General features: G+C 37.4%; 1 protein-coding gene across 1 annotated transcript; it reads left to right on the plus strand.

The window, feature by feature from the left end:
• Window positions 1-6,657: 6,657 nt before the first annotated feature.
• LOC110440263 (ubiquitin carboxyl-terminal hydrolase 16-like) lies at window positions 6,658-26,299 on the plus strand. The gene is made up of 13 exons (XM_021483238.1): window positions 6,658-6,801; window positions 7,392-7,468; window positions 8,672-8,722; window positions 9,016-9,063; window positions 9,957-10,016; window positions 11,043-11,134; window positions 11,293-11,378; window positions 13,836-13,900; window positions 14,051-14,567; window positions 16,632-17,006; window positions 19,904-19,983; window positions 22,442-22,540; window positions 24,249-26,299. Exons 1-13 carry the CDS (start codon window positions 6,786-6,788, stop codon window positions 24,618-24,620), a joined length of 1,938 nt encoding a protein of 645 aa, XP_021338913.1. The 5' UTR covers window positions 6,658-6,785; the 3' UTR covers window positions 24,621-26,299.
• The last annotated feature ends 782 nt before the right edge of the window (window positions 26,300-27,081 follow it).

Genomic DNA, 27,081 nt, shown 5'->3' on the forward strand with positions numbered 1-27,081 from the left:
TCTTCTAAGGGAAACATGCCTTTAAAGATTTTCACAGAAAGTTACTTATTCAGAACTTTTGTGCTTCCGCTCTTCTTTAGTCGCGTTGAGGAAAACCTTTTCAGAGTCTATGTGATGTCCATTTTGATTGACTGCATACCTGCATACACATTATTTGATGACGTCATTCATAATATGACGTCGTAGATACGAGACTTCCCTGCAGCATAGGTGTTTCATTTTCTCAGTCAAATCTATCCTACAATTGATCCCAAATTACAATGTATTTGTTCTCATTCGACTGTTGAAGGCAGGAGCTCGAAAATTCTCAATGATTAAGTAAATATATATATATTTATATTATAAAAAGAAAAACGAGTCTTTAGTACTTTCAACTTTTCTAGGAGATTCTTCAGACTATATATTTATATATATACAGCACTAACTACAGGTATATGGTTTCAGACTATATATATATACAGCACTAACTACAGGTATATATATATATGGTTTTCAATGCTAACTTTCATGGTTTTGGTTTTAGTTTTTGTCATATAGTTGCTTCTTTGTTAATAAAGAATGTTATTATTGTGTAAGGGGACCTACCACATCGTCATGGTAACTGTACCTACCACATCGTCATGGTAACTGTACCTACCACATCGTCATGGTAACTGTACCTACCACATCGTCATGGTAACTGTACCTACCACATCGTCATGGTAACTGTACCAACCACATCGTCATGATAACTGTTTACCCAGACTATTGATATCAATTCACTTATTGTGTATTCTTAATTACAATATTTAATAATCTGCATAATGTTGAATTAAAATATATTAATATGAAAATAATTGAGTTGGTTTGCTCTGTATATTTTCTCTCAACATAGAGTATTAATAAACTGTACTAATATAAAACTATACCTGTGGTATTATTAGTTTGTAGTATTGGTATTATAAGTTTGTAGTATTGGTATTATAAGTTTGGAGTATATTGGTATTATAAGATTGTTGTATATTGTGGTATTATAAGTTTGCAGTATATTGGTATTATAAGTTTGTAGTATTGGTATTATAAGTTTGAAGTATATTGGTATTATAAGATTGTTGTATATCGGTATTATAAGATTGTTGTATATTGGTATTATAAGTTTGCAGTATATTGGTATTATAAGTTTGTAGTGTTGGTATTATAAGTTTGAAGTATATTGGTATTATAAGATTGTTGTATATCGGTATTATAAGATTGTTGTATATTGGTATTATAATTTTGTAGTATATTGGTATTATAAGATTGTTGTATATTGTGGTATTATAAGTTCGCAGTATATTGGTATTATAAGTTTGTAGTATTGGTATTATAAGTGTGTGGTATATTGGTATTAAAAGTTTGTAGTATACTGGTATTATAAGATTGTTATTGTGGTATTATAGAGTACAGATACCATACGTTTTTGGTATGTAATACGGGTATACACACATTTAATGTACGGACATTTAATCAATAAGCAGGTTTATTTAACATGGGAACAGATAACATTTCCTATACTTTGATTTTGTAGATCTAATCAAACTTAATCGCTAATATTTGAGAGAGAGAGAGAGAGAGAGAGAGAGAGAGAGAGAGAGAGAGAGAGNATATTGGTATTAAAAGAGAGAGAGAGAGATCTTAGTAGAAATTAGGACGTGATTATTGGTGTAATTATGACTTTCTTTGGTGTCCAAAAATCCTTTTAGTTTCCCGGTTAAAAACGGTATTTTACAGACTTCAGGACTTGAAAAAAAATACAAAATCTTAACAACAGTCATGCTGTGTCGGTTGTAAGTAACCTTCCGCTGTAAACCTGTGAGAACTAGGGTACTTGGGGGATGGTAAGGGAGATATGTAACAATGCTCAGGAAATATGACCCGAATCCGTAGGTGATGAATATAGATAACGATACGGGCGTGGTGTGGACAGATACACTTACCCAACACCTTATCGTGTTCAGCCGTGTTACATCACCACCCGTCAATATCTCTATACGTGGCGAGGATCACTGGCTTTTACAGGAAACTATATGATATATTATACCCGAACACGCCCACATCACATTGGCTGTTAACAGTGCGGTAGTACATATTACTAAAAATACTGAAATCAGTACATCATATAACGACATCAGTTCATCATATAACGACATCAGTACATCATATAATGACATCAGTACACCATATAACGACATCAGTACAATATATAACGACATCAGTACATCATATAATGATATCAGTACATCATATAACAATATCAGTACATCATATAACGACATCAGTACATCATATAACGACATCAGTACATCATGTAACGATATCAGTCCATCATATAATGACATCAGTACATCATAAAATGACATCAGTACATCATATAATGACATCAGTACATCATATAACGACATCAGTACAATATATAACGACATCAGTACATCATGTAATGACATCAGTACATCATATAATGACATCAGTACATCATATAACGACATCAGTACATCATATAATGACATCAGTACATCATATAACGACATCAGTACATCATATAACGACATCAGTACATCATATAACGACATCAGTACATCATATAACGACATCAGTACATCATATAACGACATCAGTACATCATATAACGACATCAGTACATCATATAACGACATCAGTACATCATATAACGACATCAGTACATCATATAACGACATCAGTACATCATATAACGACATCAGTACATCATATAACGACATCAGTACATCATATAACGACATCAGTACATCATATAACGACATCAGTACATCATATAACGACATCAGTACATCATATAACGACATCAGTACATCATATAACGACATCAGTACATCATATAACGACATCAGTACATCATATAACGACATCAGTACATCATATAACGACATCAGTACATCATATAACGACATCAGTACATCATATAACGACATCAGTACATCATATAACGACATCAGTACATCATATAACGACATCAGTACATCATATAACGACATCAGTACATCATATAACGACATCAGTACATCATATAACGACATCAGTACATCATATAACGACATCAGTACATCATATAACGACATCAGTACATCATATAACGACATCAGTACATCATATAACGACATCAGTACATCATATAACGACATCAGTACATCATATAACGACATCAGTACATCATATAACGACATCAGTACATCATATAACGACATCAGTACATCATATAACGACATCAGTACATCATATAACGACATCAGTACATCATATAACGACATCAGTACATCATATAACGACATCAGTACATCATATAACGACATCAGTACATCATATAACGACATCAGTACATCATATAACGACATCAGTACATCATATAACGACATCAGTACATCATATAACGACATCAGTACATCATATAACGACATCAGTACATCATATAACGACATCAGTACATCATATAACGACATCAGTACATCATATAACGACATCAGTACATCATATAACGACATCAGTACATCATATAACGACATCAGTACATCATATAACGACATCAGTACATCATATAACGACATCAGTACATCATATAACGACATCAGTACATCATATAACGACATCAGTACATCATATAACGACATCAGTACATCATATAACGACATCAGTACATCATATAACGACATCAGTACATCATATAACGACATCAGTACATCATATAACGACATCAGTACATCATATAACGACATCAGTACATCATATAACGACATCAGTACATCATATAACGACATCAGTACATCATATAACGACATCAGTACATCATATAACGACATCAGTACATCATATAACGACATCAGTACATCATATAACGACATCAGTACATCATATAACGACATCAGTACATCATATAACGACATCAGTACATCATATAACGACATCAGTACATCATATAACGACATCAGTACATCATATAACGACATCAGTACATCATATAACGACATCAGTACATCATATAACGACATCAGTACATCATATAACGACATCAGTACATCATATAACGACATCAGTACATCATATAACGACATCAGTACATCATATAACGACATCAGTACATCATATAACGACATCAGTACATCATATAACGACATCAGTACATCATATAACGACATCAGTACATCATATAACGACATCAGTACATCATATAACGACATCAGTACATCATATAACGACATCAGTACATCATATAACGACATCAGTACATCATATAACGACATCAGTACATCATATAACGACATCAGTACATCATATAACGACATCAGTACATCATATAACGACATCAGTACATCATATAACGACATCAGTACATCATATAACGACATCAGTACATCATATAACGACATCAGTACATCATATAACGACATCAGTACATCATATAACGACATCAGTACATCATATAACGACATCAGTACATCATATAACGACATCAGTACATCATATAACGACATCAGTACATCATATAACGACATCAGTACATCATATAACGACATCAGTACATCATATAACGACATCAGTACATCATATAACGACATCAGTACATCATATAACGACATCAGTACATCATATAACGACATCAGTACATCATATAACGACATCAGTACATCATATAACGACATCAGTACATCATATAACGACATCAGTACATCATATAACGACATCAGTACATCATATAACGACATCAGTACATCATATAACGACATCAGTACATCATATAACGACATCAGTACATCATATAACGACATCAGTACATCATATAACGACATCAGTACATCATATAACGACATCAGTACATCATATAACGACATCAGTACATCATATAACGACATCAGTACATCATATAACGACATCAGTACATCATATAACGACATCAGTACATCATATAACGACATCAGTACATCATATAACGACATCAGTACATCATATAACGACATCAGTACATCATATAACGACATCAGTACATCATATAATGACATCAGTACATCATATAACGACATCAGTACATCATATAACGACATCAGTACATCATATAACGACATCAGTACATCATATAACGACATCAGTACATCATATAACGACATCAGTACATCATATAACGACATCAGTACATCATATAACGACATCAGTACATCATATAACGACATCAGTACATCATATAACGACATCAGTACATCATATAACGACATCAGTACATCATATAACGACATCAGTACATCATATAACGACATCAGTACATCATATAACGACATCAGTACATCATATAACGACATCAGTACATCATATAACGACATCAGTACATCATATAACGACATCAGTACATCATATAACGACATCAGTACATCATATAACGACATCAGTACATCATATAACGACATCAGTACATCATATAACGACATCAGTACATCATATAACGACATCAGTACATCATATAACGACATCAGTACATCATATAACGACATCAGTACATCATATAACGACATCAGTACATCATATAACGACATCAGTACATCATATAACGACATCAGTACATCATATAACGACATCAGTACATCATATAACGACATCAGTACATCATATAACGACATCAGTACATCATATAACGACATCAGTACATCATATAACGACATCAGTACATCATATAACGACATCAGTACATCATATAACGACATCAGTACATCATATAACGACATCAGTACATCATATAACGACATCAGTACATCATATAATGACATCAGTACATCATATAATGACATCAGTACATCATATAATGACATCAGTACATCATATAATGACATCAGTACATCATATAACGACATCAGTACATCATATAATGACATCAGTACATCATATAACGACATCAGTACATCATATAACGACTGCTTTGTCGTCCTATTGTAAAAAGTACCGACAACAGTCGATAGTATATCCTCCTCTCTGTAATTCGTTAAACGTAATCACGCCAAACCTATCCTACCCTCTATTGTTATTTATATGCACGCTTCTGGTTGCTAAATTTAACCCTTGGTTTTTACCAACCGTTTTTATCCCGAACACTTTCTCCTGATAATAGTATTACAATAAATGTTTCTTTTTGTTTCCATTTTCGGCATATACACCACTGTCCCTAGACGTATGTTTTATCGGAATACTGTTGTAGGCAAACGACAAGTTGGGAAATTCCTTAGGTCTGATTCTACTGTGTATTAAAGAAAAAAATATGCTGTATTTAATCTGATCACACATACGAAGAAAATACAGTAAATCTTATGTTGCAATCGTGAAGACACAAACTTCGGCTCAACGGGGAAATCAATTGTTTATATAGACAACCCTATAGCATTCGTCCTTGACCTTACATAACATAGATACAATACTTAGAATAGCATACCACCGTCAACATTCCGGGAATGGCAAGATGACGTAAAACAACTAAATCCTCATCACATCTAATGAAGTTGCGGTAAAGATCTTTTTTCAGGAGGTAAAGAACTGTCATTCGATTTTCGATTTTTGATTTCTTTTAGATAATAATGCTGACTAATCAAATGTCTACTTTCGATTTCCATTCATGTGTTATAAGTAGGATATACCAACAAGTTATATTTGTATACAGCCAATGTAAAACCATGTACACTTAACTGTGTGTGAACAGGTTGTGTCTTTGTTGTAATATAGAACTTTGTAACTTCAAACTTCAGTAGTGATTGCATGGTGTGATGGTACAGAAATCAGGTAAATACAGTTTGTAGTATTGCTCAGTATACCGTTAGCGTATTGATAGTGTAAAAATGGGTTGATCGATATACTCATTTCACGGTCCTCCACATACTGATAATTAATTATACATTTTTGAACAAGAAAGCATTTATTGTACGTGTAAACAGTATGATATCTATCTTGGATTCTTTTACTTTCGGTTTCAGTTTGTTACATAAACACGGAAGTTGCAAAAAAAGTTAAATTTAACTGGCGAACATTGAGGTTGTATAAAGAAACAATATTAAATTGGATTTTGAAATGTCACGTCTTGTAATGTGATGGATGTCAGGGCTATTTTATACTAGCATTATAATTTTCTCTTTTTCCCTGATAAACACCGTTGGGTAAATCACTCCTTCTACATATGTATGTACTAGCAGTGAACGAAAAGCTTTTTTTGTGACGATGCAGCGAAAGCTGATTAAAGTAATCTACTTTATTTATAAGCTGAGAACACACAGCTATTATAATATGTATAAGTTTGGGTAGCGAGTTTTTATATTCAAGTCAACATACAGTATACCAATAACACTATAGTAAAATACGTTTGATATTTATCAAAGGTGTCTCGAGTTCCAAGATGACAAGTTTTATCAAACCTTTCAAAAGTGTCAAATCGAAGTTATCAAGACGATGGACGGTAAGTGATCAGCCTTAATTAACACGATTAAAGAACATATAACTGTTATTTTTTTTTATTGTAAACAGTCAAGGTGATTCTGCAAAGGGATAGGTTTGAGAAAGAATGGAGAAAATGGATAAAAAATATTAGACTCTCTCTCTCTCTCTCTCTCTCTCTCTCTCTCTTATTTTGCTTTCTTTCTCACCCCCTTTATTTTTTTCTTATTCTTCTCTCGACCCTGTGATTCTATTTTGTCTATGGTGTGTGTGTGTGTAAGATTGAGTGTATGTTTCAGTATAAAATGATATACTATGTGAAGTATGTTGTTTTCGGCAGAGCATGGGTGTGATAGACTATCTATGATTATGATAATGATGATGTTTGTAACTATGCACAGATGATGAATACGATACTCATCATGTATAGATTATGATGATGATGATGTTTGACATTATACATAGAGGAGAATGATGAATACGATGCTCATCATGTATAGATTATGATGATGATGTTGATATTCGTCATTGTATATAAATTTGATTATGATGCCGGTAAAAGTGTATAGGTGATGTTATGATGATGTGCCATCGCTTATATATAACGATGATGATTATGATGATGTTTGTCACTGTGTATGGACGATGATAATGATAATGATTGTACATTATAAAATGATGATGATGATGATGATGATGATGATGATGATGATGATGATGATGATGATGATGATGATGATGATGATGATGATGATGACGATTGTCAATGTGTATGGACGATGATGATGATTATGATTGTATAGAGGATGATGATGATGATGATGATGATGATGATGATGATGATGATGATGATGATGATGATGGATGATGATGATGATGATTATGATTATGATTGTATAGAGGATGATGATGATGAGGATGAGGATGATAAGGACGATGCTTTTCAATGATGATGATTGAGAAACGCATGTTTCTGTCTACAAGTGAGAGTTTGTGTGTAATGTCTGTTTGATGTAGATGTAACAAAAAACTTGAAAAAATAAACAATATAAAAAAAAAATCACCAAAACAGTGATCAGCTTTACTAATGAAATTACGAAGTTGCAAATTCATACAAGTTACATATTTATAAAGTATAAATATTTTGTTCAAAATAGTTCAAAAGTCAAATGTTAAAGTTTAAATACATTTTTGTCTCAACTCTATGCACGTGTATACATTTTAGGTTTTTTGGGAAAATGATGTTCAAGCCAAACACAGTTCAGACGTTCCAGAGGTAAGTTTACCATTAAAAGAAAACAGAAATTGAAGTACTGTGCATTTTAGCAATGGGGTTTCAAATTTACAAAGCCTATGATATTAATGACGAACGAACAAGAATTTACGGTATGTCTTCGCCGGTGTATTAAATAGCCTCTTCGTTGCTTCAATATATATATGCGGATCATATTCATGCACAAATTATTTTTTTATATTATATTATATATGTATATCGTTTCTGTAAGAAAACCTTCCTCCATATAAAATATGAAATGTGTTTATGATAATATAAAACATGTACTTTTCCAGGGAATCCCAAACATTGGTAATACGTGTTATATCAACGCCGTGCTTCAGGTAGGTAGTAGTACCGGTCAGCTGTTGTGAGGTAAGTAATAGTACCGGTCAGCTGTTGTGAGGTAGATAGTACTTCCGGTCAGGTAAATAGTAGTAACGGTCAGCTGTTGTCGGGTAGGTAGTACTTCCTGTCAGCTGTTGTTAGGTAAGAAGTAGTACCGCTCAGCTGTTGTAAATAGTACTTCTGGTCAACTGTTATCAGGTAAGTAGTAGTACCGGTCAGCTGTTGTAAATAGAATTTCCGGTCTGCTGTTATCATATAAGTAAAAGTACCGGTCAACTGTTGTCCGGTAAATAGAACTTTGGGTCAGTTGTTGTCAGGTAAACAGTAGTCCCGGTCGGCTGTTTTCAAGTAAATAGTACTTCAGGTCAGCTGTTGTAAGGTAAATAGTAGTACCGGTTAGCTGTTGTCAGGTAAATAGTAGTACTACTGGTCATCTATTGTCAGGTAATAGCAGTACCGGTCAGCTGTTGGCGAGTAAAAAGTACAGTAAATACCGGACAGTTATGGTCATTTGAATAAAACTACTAGTCAGCTATTGTTTGGAAAAATAGAAGGACCGACCAGCTTTTGGTTGGTAAGTATATATACATATTATGTTGCATATATTTTCTCTTGTGTACACGTCATCATGCCAATATCTCTGCTGCGGAGAAACAAGTAAATGTATAAGTTCACTAAGGATTAAATAGTGTTTTTAGGCAGGAGGGGAAGCTTCAATATGACGCTTATCAAATTGCGTTCATAGATGTATAAACGAAATTTCTTCTGAAAATGCTTATAGAGGACCTTGCAGTGGAAATGTAAATAAAGGGTTGTAACTGAAGTCTGGACAGAGTTCATCTTTGACATGTATTGGTCAGTAATGTTAGCCGACACGATTGCGTTACAGGTCTTGAAGTGGACCCCTTGTTTTCTGTCGAGACTTGATACCTGCGACACTGACGAATCTGTGAGTTTTAGACATACATTGCAAATATATTCGGCCTCCTTAGTATATAGTCTCAACTCTCGATACCTTTACTTTTAGATTGAATATATAAATGTATTCACTATATATACTCTTTTTATAAATGCGGAAAAAGTGACTACTCCTCCGGAACACCTAAAATCATAAATATCATTGTAGTTGGTCAAGGACTCCATGTTAATTTTCCCTTTGTTCATATTTTGCCCGTATTTTATCGATTTTTAGTTGTTATTGGGGTTTTATTGACACTTCAGTATTTCTTTTTATTTCTTTTTAAGGTTTTATTATAGAACAGATAGCATGACCTATGAACTTTTCAGAAAACAGCTAAATAGTTCCGTTAGTAAACGAGTAAAACGGAAAAGTTCCGTCACTAAATAAAAATGTATTTTACATAAAATTAACTTTATTGGTATCTATGTGGAAAAAACATAAATAGCATTGGTTTTTACAAAAGGTAGTAGCGAGGAGTTACATGAAAATATCATTTTCTTGCATACTAGACCGAGATATCCGCATTTCCGGCGGTACTGGGAAAATTATATCCTACCCACGGGTCTGGATCGCTTACACGCGCAGGCAATGTAGCCAATAAGCAAGAAATAGAATCCATCCCTGATGAGAGGTATGGATAAGGTAATTCAAACCCTCGGGATAAAATATTGAGCAAAAGACCCTCGGCAAAGCCTCGGTCCTTCTGCACAATATTTTATCCCTAAGGTTTGAATTCTCTTAGTCTGTGGTCACTAGTGTTACTAGTTTTACCCAAGAAAATCCTCAAATGTCTTTGGTTTCACGTATTATGTAACGTTAGTAAACTCACATTGCTATATCTGTTATCAGTACGAATACATTATACTAATGATTGAATATTGTTCTTTACTTAAACGGGAACCCAGGAAGGGAATCTATTTTCGGTTGGATATTGAATACAGTAGAGCGAATTGAGAGTTAAATTGAGAGTATAGGTAAGGTAGAAAGGTGTTTTATATTATCTATTTCATACAGAAACAGGTAGCCTCATGTTTAAAAGCAGCTATGACCGGTACCGACAAAACAAAACGGAAGTCAACATTGAAATCACTTGGAACATTGATTGGGTAAGTGATTCTAAAGTTATGCTTGGAAATATTTAGTATCTGGTCCAAGATGTGAATAAGAGTCACGTGTTTTTTCAGACGTATGCAACGGTTGTATGACCTGGTAGATATCTGATTGTTATTATAAACGTTTTGAATTAGTACTTTTTCCTTTCTAGTCGGAACACTCTCGGCTCGGGAACACCTGAAGACTGTTTTGAATTGTATAGTGCACTTCTTGAGAGCCTCCACACAAGCAAAGACGGTAGGTCTCTTATATAATTGCAAATTATATAGATTGTGTATGATCGACGGTGCTAATCATCAACGATTTCATATGGAATTATCTACATGATAAAGACTTCCTCACATCTATACTACGTATCACAACGTTCACCTCAGCGTTATACAGACGTCCATTTACATCATACTGTGGTTTGTGTGACCATACAAGCACGGCCAGTTTATTACAGCTGTTTAACAGCGAGTGAATCTATAACCCAGACTAAATATAAACGATGATATACACCTTTGTCACACTTCTATCTCTCATACAATGTGATATACATTTGCCCTTGTGATACTATAAGACTCTTTCCTATGCTAGAGAATTCCTCCCGAGGGGATCATAAATTGGGGTTACAACCCGAGGCTTTACCTCAACTATATGCTCCCGAGGGAGGAGTTCTCTATCCACCTATCGTTACATATGGAAGAGTATTTTTCTCTCATATCTACCATTAACAAACATGTACTTCACCTCTCAATGCCCAAAGTCGGTCGCCATCTTCCAGTTTTTTTTTAAATACTTTCTCCATGGTTTAAACAGAACAGCAGTAGAAAAGAATTCCCCATACCCTCAAACCGGAACTTCGTTGCACGAATAAAAACAACTCATTTCCATGATAACTCTATGGTTTAGTTGTTATTCAACTTTCTATTTTTCATACGGCATTTTCTAAGCGCCATCTTTGTACCTCATCGCTACGTCGACTAGTCTCGTTCAAACAGATTCTTGTTGCCTGCGCAAGCTACGCCGAACAGAGCGTCTGGTTGAACGAGACTAGTAAACAACAAAGTGCAAGTTCCTTCCTCGTCACGCTTGTCACCATGTCTTGTGTGTCTAAATCATAAACCGGAATACCGTAGTCACCCGTGTGCGCAGAGAAATATAATTCCTAGTTGAAAATAGAAAACAAAGACGAAACTTATGATTATGATGATTACTCAGTAGCGGAAATAGTAAAACCACGTGTCTTTGTTTGTGTTTACGGTACAAACACTTGTAGCAGACGACGTAAGTTGATGACATTGGGAGTTGCTCCCCTTACTACACGATGTGATTAGCCTGACTCGGCAAGCATGGTCAACGTTATCAAACATGACAGGATATGAAAGAAATATGTTGTTAGCGTTGTCATACCAGTGCCCTGGCTGATAAATAGTTTTTATACCAACCCGGGCCGATAACTAGATATCAGCCCGGGCCTATAAATAGTTAACAGCCCGGGCTGATATCACTTCATCCGGGTTCTTCACTCCGGATTTTGTTTTTATGTTTAGACGCTTCCTGGCAAAGACGATAACAAAAAAACAATAATTGTTAAATTAATCTATTTTTGTTTTGTTTTTCAAAATGTATGATAAATAGGTTATGATATGACTATTTTGATATCAGACCCTTTATCAGCCTTCGGGCTGATATCAAGGTATCGGGCTGAGAAAGGGTGTGACATTAAAATAGTCATGTAATAACCTCTAATTACTGCATTCGTGGAAAGAACACTAGGTGCCTCATCAGTAAAGGCTGTGTAAGGGAGGCGTGGATAATGCTACAGAACAAGGAGATATCTATTACCAGCTCATTCTAAAGTCCCTCCTATAACAATGCAAGTTTGATCAAATGAAGTTCGCTATAACAGCCGATGCAAAACACTTACTGTACTCCTTATTGTAGACGTCTTGATATGCCTATAGGTAAGTTAGTGATTGATCTAACAAAAAATAGATCCTAGAGATCGCAGTTATGTAAAATATGCCCTTCCACTGACAGTAAAGAAACTATTCTAGAGGAAAATAGTACATCCATGACTAGTCAAACAATGACGTCATTACTTGTTTTTGTACATTTTTTAATAACTATCACGTTGACATTGCCAATTATTTGTTTAATTTTAATTCGATGATCATTGATACTATATGAATGGTTATTTCAGGATTTTGAGCGACGTCATTACTTGGGCAATTTGTTGCAATTGACGGCAATATTCCTCTCTAACGATAATTCAACCGAGGACTGATTATATACTTATATTCAACAACAGTCCTCATGTTGTATGAAATAATGAAAAGATATGTATGTAATGTCCAGTTATCAATGATACATATCTTAGGCATACAGACATTTGAGATGAGATATTGACAGGGCAAACTGTTATGTTTTGTCCTACAGAATATCCCGTTATTAGTGATACATATCTTAGGAATACAGACATTTGAGATGAGATATTGACAAGGTAAACTGTTATGTTTTGTCCTACAGAATGTACCGTTATTAGTGATACATATCTTAGGCATACAGACAATTGAGATGAGATATTGACAGGGTAAACTGTTATGATTTGTCCTACAGAATGTCCCGTTATTAGTGATACATATCTTAGGCATACAGACATTTGAGATGAGATATTGATAGGGTAAACTGTTATGTTTTGTCCTACAGAATGTCCCGCAAGGCTGTTCGAGGGTACTTTTCTTATTACATTCTGCTATGAGTCCTGTGGACATGTAAGTATACTATGATGCAACAATCGATAAAATGTTCATAACAGTTGAAAACAGAAGATGTTATAACAGTAATATATATCATCAGGTTTGAAAGTGCAGGAGTATTTAACATCTTAAATTTAAACTAATATTTATTTCTGATTGTCTTAGATTGAAAGACAACTGCAGACATTTACAAGCCTATCAATGCCTATGGTGGATGCTTTTGACAGTTTCAAACTAACAGTAGAAACTTCAGCCGTAGATTCCAAACTAACAAAAGAAACTACAGCCGTAGATTCCAAGCCAACAGTAGAAACTACAGCCGTAGATTCCAAGCCAACAGAGGAAACTTCAGCCGTAGATTTCAAGCCAACAGAGGAAACTACACCCGTAGATTCCAAGCAAACAGAGGAAACTACAGCCGTAGATTCCAAGCCAACAGAGGAAACTACAGCCGTAGATTCCAACCCAACAGAGGAAAATACACCCGTAGATTCCAAGCCAACAGTAGAAACTACACCCGTAGATTCCAAGCCAACAGTAGAAACTACACCCGTAGATTCCAAGCTAACAGTAGAAACTACAGCTGCAGATTCCAAGCTAACAGAAGTAACTACACCCGTAGATTCCAAGCTAACAGTAGAAACTACACCCGTAGATTCCAAGCTAACAGTAGAAACTACACCCGTAGATTCCAAGCCAACAGAGGAAACTACAGCCGTAGATTCCAAGCCAACAGAGGAAACTTCAGTCGTAGATTCCAAGCCAACAAAGGAAACTTCAGCTGTAGATTCCAAGCAAACAAAGGAAACTTCAGCTGTAGATTCCAAGCTAACAGTAGAAACTACAGCCTTAGATTCCAAACCAACAGAGGAAACTTCAGCCGTAGATTCCAAGCCAACAGAGGAAACTACACCCGTAGATTCCAAGCCAACGGTAGAAACTACACCCGTAGATTCCAAGCCAACAGAGGAAACTACAGCCGTAGATTCCAAGCCAACAGAGGAAACTTCAGCTGTAGATTCCAAGCCAACAAAAGAAACTTCAGCTGTAGATTCCAAGCCAACAGAGGAAACTTCAGCCGTAGATTCCAAGCCAACAAAGGAAACTTCAGCTGTAGATTCCAAGCCAACAGAGGAAACTACAGCCGTAGATTCCAAGCCAACAGAGGAAACTTCAGCTGTAGATTCCAAGCTAACAGTAGAAACTACAGCTGTAGATTCCAAGCAAACAAAGGAAACTTCAGCCGTAGATTCCAAGCAAACAAAGGAAACTTCAGCTGTAGATTCCAAGACAACAGAGGAAACTACAGCCGTAGATTCCAATCTAACAGTAGACACTACAGCCGTGGACTCCAAGCCAACAGTAGAAACTACACCCGTAGATTCCAAGCTAACAGTGGAAACTACACCAAGAATTGAGATATATAAAGATGAGAAAGAGGAGGAAACGGCGGAGAAAGAGTAGATTCCAAGCCAACAGAGGAAACTTCAGCTGTAGATTCCAAGACAACAGAGGAAACTACAGCCGTAGATGCCAAGCCAACAGAGGAAACTTCAGCCGTAGATTCCAAGCCAACAGAGGTAACTTCAGCTGTAGATTCCAAGCTAACAGTAGCAACTACAGCTGTAGATTCCAAGCAAACAGAGGAAACTACAGCCGTAGATTCCAAGCAAACAGAGGAAACTTCAGTCGTAGATTCCAAGCCAACAGAGGAAACTACACCCGTAGATTCCAAGCCAACAGAGGAAACTTCAGTCGTATATTCCAAGCCAACAGAGGAAACTTCAGCCGTAGATTCCAAGCCAACAGAAGAAACTTCAGCCGTAGATTCCAAGCAAACAAAGGAAACTACCCCCGTAGATTCCAAGCCAACAGAGGAAACTATAGCCGTAGATTCCAAGCCAACAGAGGTAACTTCAGCTGTAGATTCCAAGCTAACAGAGGAAACTACAGCCGTAGATGCCAAGCCAACAGAGGAAACTTCAGCCGTAGATTCTAAGCCAACAGAGGAAACTACACCCGTAGATTCCAAGCCAACAGAGGAAACTACAGCCGTAGATGCCAAGCCAACAGAGGAAACTTCAGCTGTAGATTCCAAGCTAACAGAGGAAACTACAGCCGTAGATTCCAAGCCAACAGTAGAAACTACAGCCGTAGATTCCAAGCTAACAGTAGAAAATACACCAAGAATTGAGATATATAAAGATGAGAAAGAGGAGGAAACGGCGGAGAAAGAGTAGATTCCAAGCCAACAGAGGAAACTTCAGCTGTAGATTCCAAGACAACAGAGGAAACTACAGCCGTAGATTCCAAGCTAACAGTAGAAAATACACCAAGAATTGAGATATATAAAGATGAGAAAGAGGAGGAAACGGCGGAGAAAGAGTAGATTCCAAGCCAACAGAGGAAACTATAGCCGTAGATTCCAAGCCAACAGAGGTAACTTCAGCTGTAGATTCCAAGCTAACAGAGGAAACTACAGCCGTAGATTCCAAGCAAACAGAGGAAACTTCAGTCGTAGATTCCAAGCAAACAAAGGAAACTACACCCGTAGATTCCAAGCCAACGGTAGAAACTACACCCGTAGATTCCAAGCCAACGGTAGAAACTACCCCCGTAGATTCCAAGCCAACAGAGGAAACTTCAGCCGTAGATTCCAAGCCAACAGAGGTAACTTCAGCTGTAGATTCCAAGCTAACAGTAGAAACTACACCCGTAGATTCCAAGCTAACAGTAGAAACTACACCAAGAATTGAGATATATAAAGATGAGAAAGAGGAGGAAACGGCGGAGAAAGAGGAAAAGATGGGAGAGGTAAATCTGGAAGAGAAGAAGGAAAGGATGGGAAAAGAGGAAGAGAATGACAACACAAATGAAGATATACAGGATATAGAAGAGGAGAGAGAGGAGAAAACAGGTAAAGGACAGTTACAGGACAGTAAGGATAAGGAGACATTGTACGAATTTCTCAAATATTTAAGCACACCTATGGGGAATAAGGTGGTTACTAATAAGTGTAGTATTGAAACGAGCCTTGAGACGTTCATATCTGCGGAATGCTACCCGGAAAGATCACTACAGTGTAGGAAGTGTGGTGTCCCAAACTCGTCAGCATTACCAGGTAAGAACACACAGTGTCTGCTGTTGCTTTCAGTAAATCATGGTTTTCCCAAGTTACGGATTTTGATCTGTCATTGAAAAGCTTTATGCATCAGGAGGAGATAGTAATTAACGATTGCATTGTTAAGTATCCATCCATAATTAGTATTACATAGGAAAAACGCTTCAAGTATGGGTTTGTAAAGCTGCATTAATCTCATATATCTGTTTTTTATCCATTGTCATATTGGAGACGCAGACGTTCGATCATAGAATACAAAACTTATTAACTGTAGTTTGTAAACAGTCTTTTTCTGTTGCTGTAAACGTTTACTTGAATTTCTGTAATTTTGCTATGTTCACCGCTGTATTATCTAGGCTATCACCGCTGTATTATCTAGGCTATCACCACTGTATTATCTAGGCTATCACTGCTGTATTATCTAGGTTATCACCGCTGTATTATCTAGGCTATCACCGCTGTATTATCTAGGCTATCAAAGCTGTATTATCTAGGTTATCACCGCTGTATTATCTAGGCTATTACCGCTGTATTATCAAGGCTATCACCGCTGTATTATCTAGGCTATCACCGCTGTATTATCTAGGCTATCACCGCTGTATTATCTAGGCTATCACCGCTGTATTATCTAGGCTATCACCGCTGTATTATCTAGGCTATCACCGCTGTATTATCTAGGCTATCACCGCTGTATTATCTAGGCTATCACCGCTGTATTATCTAGGCTATCACCGCTGTATTATCTAGGCTATCACCGCTGTATTATCTAGGCTATCACCGCTGTATTATCTAGGCTATCACCGCTGTATTATCTAGGCTATCACCGCTGTATTATCTAGGCTATCACCGCTGTATTATCTAGGCTATCACCGCTGTATTATCTAGGCTATCACCGCTGTATTATCTAGGCTATCACCGCTGTATTATCTAGGCTATCACCGCTGTATTATCTAGGCTATCACCGCTGTATTATCTAGGCTATCACCGCTGTATTATCTAGGCTATCACCGCTGTATTATCTAGGCTATCACCGCTGTATTATCTAGGCTATCACCGCTGTATTATCTAGGCTATCACCGCTGTATTATCTAGGCTATCACCGCTGTATTATCTAGGCTATCACCGCTGTATTATCTAGGCTATCACCGCTGTATTATCTAGGCTATCACCGCTGTATTATCTAGGCTATCACCGCTGTATTATCTAGGCTATCACCGCTGTATTATCTAGGCTATCACCGCTGTATTATCTAGGCTATCACCGCTGTATTATCTAGGCTATCACCGCTGTATTATCTAGGCTATCACCGCTGTATTATCTAGGCTATCACCGCTGTATTATCTAGGCTATCACCGCTGTATTATCTAGGCTATCACCGCTGTATTATCTAGGCTATCACCGCTGTATTATCTAGGCTATCACCGCTGTATTATCTAGGCTATCACCGCTGTATTATCTAGGCTATCACCGCTGTATTATCTAGGCTATCACCGCTGTATTATCTAGGCTATCACCGCTGTATTATCTAGGCTATCACCGCTGTATTATCTAGGCTATCACCGCTGTATTATCTAGGCTATCACCGCTGTATTATCTAGGCTATCACCGCTGTATTATCTAGGCTATCACCGCTGTATTATCTAGGCTATCACCGCTGTATTATCTAGGCTATCACCGCTGTATTATCTAGGCTATCACCGCTGTATTATCTAGGCTATCACCGCTGTATTATCTAGGCTATCACCGCTGTATTATCTAGGCTATCACCGCTGTATTATCTAGGCTATCACCGCTGTATTATCTAGGCTATCACCGCTGTATTATCTAGGCTATAACCGCTGTATTATCTAGGCTATCACCGCTGTATTATCTAGGCTATCACCGCTGTATTATCTAGGCTATCACCGCTGTATTATCTAGGCTATCACCGCTGTATTATCTAGGCTATCACCGCTGTATTATCTAGGCTATCACCGCTGTATTATCTAGGCTATCACCGCTGTATTATCTAGGCTATCACCGCTGTATTATCTAGGCTATCACCGCTGTATTATCTAGGCTATCACCGCTGTATTATCTAGGCTATCACCGCTGTATTATCTAGGCTATCACCGCTGTATTATCTAGGCTATCACCGCTGTATTATCTAGGCTATCACCGCTGTATTATCTAGGCTATCACCGCTGTATTATCTAGGCTATCACCGCTGTATTATCTAGGCTATCACCGCTGTATTATCTAGGCTATCACCGCTGTATTATCTAGGCTATCACCGCTGTATTATCTAGGCTATCACCGCTGTATTATCTAGGCTATCACCGCTGTATTATCTAGGCTATCACCGCTGTATTATCTAGGCTATCACCGCTGTATTATCTAGACTAACATCAAGCGTAACTGTTAATACTTATTTCATCTTTGTATCAATTTTTCACATGACATCGAGCCTGACTCACCAGCCATCACTAACCGGTATTCCAAAAATTATGGCATCACTAATCCGATTGTCCATCCATCCTTTATTGAGTCATCCGAGTGGTTACTAACGCAGTGTTACCACTATCCAAAACACATCACTACTCCGTTAATCCAACTTTCTAGCAAGTACGCTACTACATGATGTATCCCACCTGTCCTACTATTCCATCTGCATATAGGGAAACACTTTTCTCTATCTAAAATAAATTTCCTAAAAGACTAACCGTGTCCCAGTCTTCCAAAAAATGTAACTTAAATCGTATGTGGCATTCACTATTTGACGCACATTCACTATTTGACGCACATTCACTATTTGACGCACATTCACTATTTGACGCACATGCACATTCACTAATGCAGATGCAATATATATATATATGTTATAATCATACATACGTAATTGTGTACATGGATTGCAGACAATAGTCAAACTACGAAACGGATCCTGATAGCAGACCCTCCACCTATACTTGTCCTACAACTAAACAGAGTTCAGCAGGTATGGGTTTCTACTATTAAATCACTGAACAGAGTTCGGCAGGGATGGGGTTTCTTCTATTAAATCACTGAACAGAGTTCGGCTGGTATGGGGTTTCTACTATTAAATCACTGAACAGAGTTCGGCTGGTATGGGGGTTCTACTATTAAATCACTGAACAAAGTTCGGCAGGTATGGGGGTTCTACTATTAAATCACTGAACAAAGTTCGGCAGGTATGGGGGTTCTACTATTAAATCACTGAACAAAGTTCGGCAGGGATGGGGTTTCTACTATTAAATCACTGAACAGAGGTCGGCAGGTATGGGGTTTCTACTATTAAATCACTGAACAGAGGTCGGCAGGTATGGGGTTTCTTCTATTAAATCACTGAACAGAGTTCGGCAGGGATGGGGTTTCTTCTATTAAATCACTGAACAGAGTTCGGCATGGTACGAGTTCCTACTACTTACTTACTGAACAGGGGTCGGCAGGGGTGGGCCGGGGTTCCTACTACTTACTAAATGAACAGCGGTCGGTAGGTGTGGGCCGGTTATCCTGCTATTTACTAACTGAACAGGGGTCGGCAGGTGTGGACCGGGGTTCCTACTACTTACTTACTGAACAGGAGTCGGCAGGTGTGGGCCGGTTATTCTGCTATTTACTAACTGAACAGGGGTCGGCAGGTGTGGGCCGGGGGTCCTACTACTTACTTACTGAACAGGGGTCGGTAGTTGTGTGCCGGGGTTCCTACTACTTTCTTACTGAACAGGGGTCGGCAGGTGTGGGCCGGTTATTCTGCTATTTACTAACTGAACAGGGGTCGGCAGGTAAAATCACTGAACAGAGTTCGGCAGGTATGGGATTTCTACTATTAAATCACTGAACAGAGTTAGGCATGGTACGAGTTCCTACTACTTACTTACTGAACAGGGGTCGGCAGGGGTGGGCCGGTTATCCTGCTATTTACTAACTGAACAGGAGTCGGCAGGTGTGGGCTGGGGTTCCTAATTCTCACTAACTGAACAGGAGTCGGCAGGTGTGGGCCGGTTATTCTGCTATTTACTAACTGAACAGGGGTCGGCAGGTGTGGACCGGGGTTCCTACTACTTACTTACTGAACAGGGGTCGGTAGTTGTGGGCCGGGGTTCCTACTACTTACTAACTGAACAGGGGTCGGCAGGTGTGGGCCGGGGTTCCTACTACTTACTTACTGAACAGGGGTCGGCAGGTGTGGGCCGGGGTTCCTACTACTTACTTACTGAACAGGGGTCGGCAGGTGTGGGCCGGGGTTCCTACTACTTACTTACTGAACAGGGGTCGGCAGGTGTGGGCCGGGGTTCCTACTACTTACTTACTGAACAGGGGTCGGCAGGTGTGGGCCGGGGTTCCTACTACTTACTTACTGAACAGGGGTCGGCAGGTGTGGGCTGGGGTTCCTACTACTTACTAACTGTACATAGGTCGGCAGGTGTGGGCCGGTTATCCTGCTATTTACTAACTGAACAGGGGTCGGTAGTTGTGGGCCAGTGTTCTTACTGTTTAGTCATTTACTGGAGCTTTTCTGATATGGAATCCTACTATTAACCCTTATGGCATGCGAATCCTTCTTTCGAATTTGGTTAAAACCTTTATCTCTACCGAACAGAAAAGTAACCTTGGGCACAAGTAAACTGATTGGTTGGGTAACAGTGGAGAAATTTGGTACATTTATCATCTATATACTACTTAATTCATTATCATCGATGTCAGTTGATAACGACTTGAGAAGAACTTGAGAACGGATTTCCCCACTCCCCTGCACTTGGGAACATATTTTCTAAAACAAAGAAAGTCTGCTCGCGCCAGATGACGTCCGAAACCGGAAATAGTGTCCACACAAAAGTCATCCGCGTCAGAATACAGTTCGTCATAAACAAATCAATACAAAGGTACGGGAGAATATTGTGAGGGTAACAACATCATTTCAGGTGTAAATGTGCATATGGAAAAGGCAATGATGATAGGATTGTTTTTAAAATATATATTTTTTCTACGTAGTTTTAAGCTTCATTGAATTCCTCGGCGCAAAACTATTTGTTTACGTTTGTCACTGCCGATCGTTGACCATTGAGCTTAGAGGTCATTCGGAAAATAATGGTGTTTAGCTGACTTTTTCAAATGGAGAAATATATAAGGTAGTAGTATATAGATGCTAAATAGTTTATCTTACATTATTTTCAGTGTTTGTCGTGAGAACAGTTTTCTCATCGCTCGCACGAAGACAAAATCTCGAGACCACCTACGGTGGCCTCTCGATTTTACACACGGGCTCGAGATGAGAACATTGTTTCATGACAACCCTGCAAATACAGTGTGATAATCTAAAATCATTTGCATATCGTTTCGTGACAATACGGGGTATACTTGTTTGTGCTTTGTTATTTCGCCTCTCGATCTTTGTGGTAATAACATAATTCCTACTTTCCTGTCTTGACCAGGTTGTTCGGAATGGTTTGGTGAAACTCGAGAAGGTCACGCACCAGATCAACTATCCTGAGACGCTAGACATATCTCCGTATTCATCCAAGTTCTGCACAGTAAGTAACTATAAGTATTGGGTTATTTGTGTGTGTACCTATCACTATGGAGATGTCTATTCTCTCAAAAGTTTTCTGGGAAAGCATGTGTTATGCTGCTAGTTTGGGGACTTTTTTGCAATAAACAGTGCTATTGTTACATATTTGTTTTCGGTTTTACTGTAATTGATAGAGATTTAGCATTATGGGGTTGAAGCTATAAATGTTTATTTTATGCAGTAGGAAAAAGTACAATTGTCACTAGTACGAAATGTCTTTTTGGAGTTTGGATACTGTCTTCTTTATCTTGAGAAACTTTTAGTTCGGTTCCATTTTTTTTTTATTAAAGAATTAAAGCTCTTTTAGCTGTTGAAATAAAATATAGTCATGTTTGTATAAGGTATATGAGTCGCTCTTTACAACAATGATAATTGATTGTCGCTTATTTGGAGTTAATTCCAAAACCGACCTTTTTCTGTGTTTGGTAGTTTAATTTATAATCGATGGAATTTAATGTGTCTAGGATGGCTGTTACAATGACAATTAAAAGTTAAAGTATGAACAAAAGTCAGAAATAAGTTCGTCCGATCCATCTTAAATGTCCGAAGGCTCGAAAATATCTGTTGAGATCTTCTGAGTCTTATTAAAACAGGATTGCCTTATACACTGCATGGCATGCCTCTTCTAATCAGGAAATCCAGTTTTAACACTGACTGGGCAGAACGTTGAGCTAATGACATATCTTTAACTGTTATCAGACAGAATATCAATGTTAAAAAGCCATGAATTGATCGGAAACCGGAGGTAAAGATGCCTTACTCACTGATAGGCACGTTACCTAAAAAAAATGTATGAACTTCATTTATTTAACAACAATTATGAAAAAAGTTAATTCAACTTATATAAATCACTCTTGTTGGCCCGGATGTTAGCGCGTGGGGGCTCTTAGTGTGGGAGGAAACCGGAGTACCCGAAGAAAACCCACGTTGTTGGGCAGGTGACCCCAACCTTTTCACGTCCGATCGGGGATCAACCCCGGCCGCCTTGGTGAAAAGCAAGTGCGCTATCCACTGCACCACCCGACCACCCGCACGCTAACTAGGAAATCACTAACTGGTTAATGTATTATTTAATAAATGAATGTCATTGACATTATGGATGTAGGTGAAGCATTCTCTTATTTCTTCCAAAATATTCGATCCAGTTACTGTCGTTATTGTGATCTTATCGTATGGTGCTTCAAATGGACGCCATGTTTATTCTGTTCGTGATGAACCATTTTATTGCTGATAACACTCAAATTATATGTCCACCAAGTAATGTAGGTTATTTCTAAACATTTTCTTCAGGTTGATAAGTATGGATTATGAAAAGTTCTTTTTATACAACCAATAACATTTTCTATGTGACGTTTCGATGACTAGTACGATGTGTACACTGTCACCTTCATCAGACAAATGACCAATGACGCATATGCACACAAAGGTGTAAAATGTGTACGAGTTGTTAACAAAAATTGATGGCGATTTGGCTACGCTGTAAAACTTTACACTGTACGCTGTACACATAGAAAATTGTATTGGTTGTGTAAAAAGAACTTTTCATAAATAATAATAAAGCAGTGTAGGGGTTACAGTTTTATATCATACCATTGCTAGACTATTCCAATGATGTATTTATTGGGGTTTTTTTACAAACAATTTTCTATCGCTATTTTTTTTGTCGACAGGGGAGAATAAACGCCCAATACCAGTTATATGCTGTGATAGTACACCGTGGTGGATTAGGCAGGGGTCACTACATAGCTTACATCAAAGTACCAGCTGACGGAACTCCGCAATCAAATCAGCACTCTGCATCTAGACAGGATATAGACTCGTTACTGACTAAATACGAAACAGATCCTGCTCTTCAAACTAACTATATTAACGTATGTGTGAAGGAGGCAAACGACACATCTGTAATTGAAAAAAACACATTGCAAAAGTCGTTCAAATGGTTCAAATTCAACGACAGCAAAGTTACGGAGTGTGAAACTCCTCCTCATGGAGACGATTCATTGAGTGACGCTTATATGTTATTTTACAATGAAGTCAAATAGAAACGCCAACATGTGAAACAAAGTATTACAATTCTTGTTTTGGCTGTGACTGATCCTTATACCGGTGTATCACCCTTGGCTTTGAAAACATGGCATGTGCTGGTCAATACTTTCAATATCGCAAGTCTGGAGCAGATACAAATAAATTAACAAATTACACAATACCAGTTTTATTATACATCAATATAACATCATACCATCAGAACAATTCTACGATAATGCAATACTAGCTACGCTATTCATTATGTTAAAGATGACTCTATTGTAACAACAACCACGGTTCGAACTCAAAATCGAGGAAAAATATAATTGAAATTGGCCGTTTAATTTGTATAAACGACAATTGAAAATATTTCCAAAACATAAATCAATATGGAAAATGTACATAAAATAGTTTGGTCCTAGGTGGGGATAAAACCGCCACCTGGATAATAATTAACAGGTAAGTACCGCAATACCAGATGGAGGAAGATGGGGAGGAGGCGGGTCAAAAATGATTGTTCTTTAAACAAACAAAACTGACCTTGACCAGTGTCCATCTTTGTGGTTGTAGGCGATGTCTGCAGCGGCTGTAGTAAGCTGATGCTACGCAATCGGTTTATATAACCAGATCAATGCGCGTGACCTTTTCACCTCCTGACCCACAACCCCCTCCACTGTTTACAAACATTGCGTAGGAACTATTTATATACTGAACACATAACATCAAGTGAATCAATCAATAACCACATGTATAAAATTTAACAAAATTTTATTTTAATTGTTTATTATACATGACTTCAGACAGGGCAAGCTTGTTGGACCAAACTGACCATAAATAACCAAACACATGATTGAATTGAAATTGGCCGTTTACTTTGTATAAACGACAATTGAAAATATTTCCAAAACATAAACCAATATGGAACATGTACATCAAATAGTTTGGTCCTAGGTGGGGATCAAACCGCCACTATGGTATCTGATAAATGTCACATTTTGTACATGCTCAGAAACCATCCCCCACCCGCTAAATACGAGTTATTACGTAAGCTCCAGGTGGCGCTACGCCACCTGTGCATCAGTTCTATTCTTGACTAGACAATAATATTACCTTGATATTAACTAGTGGGAATAATCCAAACCGCCTATTAACACATGGCACCAGGAGCCATGCTAAACAACCTTGCCATTGTTGTTTATATTTACGTTGCTACAAACTTCGTAGTTAGATACTAACGATATTACAGTCAATCAGAATACTGTACCTGATTAGTGATCTTTTTAATGAAAAAATATTCCAATAAAACATCAACGAAACAAAACTGATAAAAACATGAATATAACAATAAGGTAACAAAGGAAATCGACACATTATCATTTAATTTTGCAATACTGATTTAATATATGATTTGGATTGAAGTTTAAGGTAAAATTATGATATAAACATTTGGAATACTAGAACAGTGTAGAACATGTCTTTCACTTTAAACTTATTTTCACCTGATAAATGTATGTATTACTGCGATTCTTTGGTCCATATTCTATAGTTTATCATTTGTCAACAGAGACATGTTGTTACATCGATATATATAAATATATTAGTTAGCGTAAGTTATACAATATACATAATTAAAGTGATGTTAAGGCAGCTTCGGTCTTTGTTTGATCTCTAATCGTTAAAACATCCTTTCAGTTAATCACCTGTTATGTTTTTGTATAACTTTTATCGGTTGGGAATTATCATGTTAAATGCACTTGACATAAACATTTTGATTGTCAAAAGAAAAAGTCGCGAGAATTAAATTCCTGTATAATTTGGCAAAACAGAGAGTAAATTTAACAGTAAAGTCTTAGTGTATGTCTTAATAGAGCAGTATATAACCAATAGATAGGCTTAGTATAGCAGTAGACAACAAGTAGTTGATCCTTAATGTCTTAGAATATCGGTATATAACGTGGTCTATAAGCCACAGCTGAATTCAGCTATACTGGAGCACCACTTGACCAGTGCCCGTTTTAAGTAAATGTGACTGTTAGTTTTGCTGGTAGAGAGATTGTTTTATGCTTACACTATGTATCTGGACTTTCCTTGTTGATGCATCTTACCGATCATTTATCCATTCGTCGTTTACAGCCGAAGTTGCGTCAGCCTGAAATAAAACATTGTACGACCGTCACACTGATTTCCGCCTGTGAAATTCTAGTGTGTGGCATCATCACATACCTCTTCTGTGTGTCTGCAAGCACTATTGACCTGTGTGTTTGCTATTACTGTTGACCTGTGTGTCTGCAAGCAATATTGACCTGTGTGTCTGCTATTACTGTTGACCTGTGTGTCTGCAAGCGCACTGTTGACCTGTGTGTCTGCTATTACTGTTGACCTGTGTGTCTGTAAGCGCACTGTTGACCTGTATGTCTGCAATCCCTCGTGAACTTTATGTTTATGATTATTCCAAGATTTACAGCGGACATCATGGCA

This window comes from Mizuhopecten yessoensis, unplaced genomic scaffold (genome assembly GCF_002113885.1).
Source record: "Mizuhopecten yessoensis strain PY_sf001 unplaced genomic scaffold, ASM211388v2 scaffold1749, whole genome shotgun sequence".
Lineage (NCBI taxonomy): Eukaryota > Metazoa > Mollusca > Bivalvia > Pectinida > Pectinidae > Mizuhopecten > Mizuhopecten yessoensis.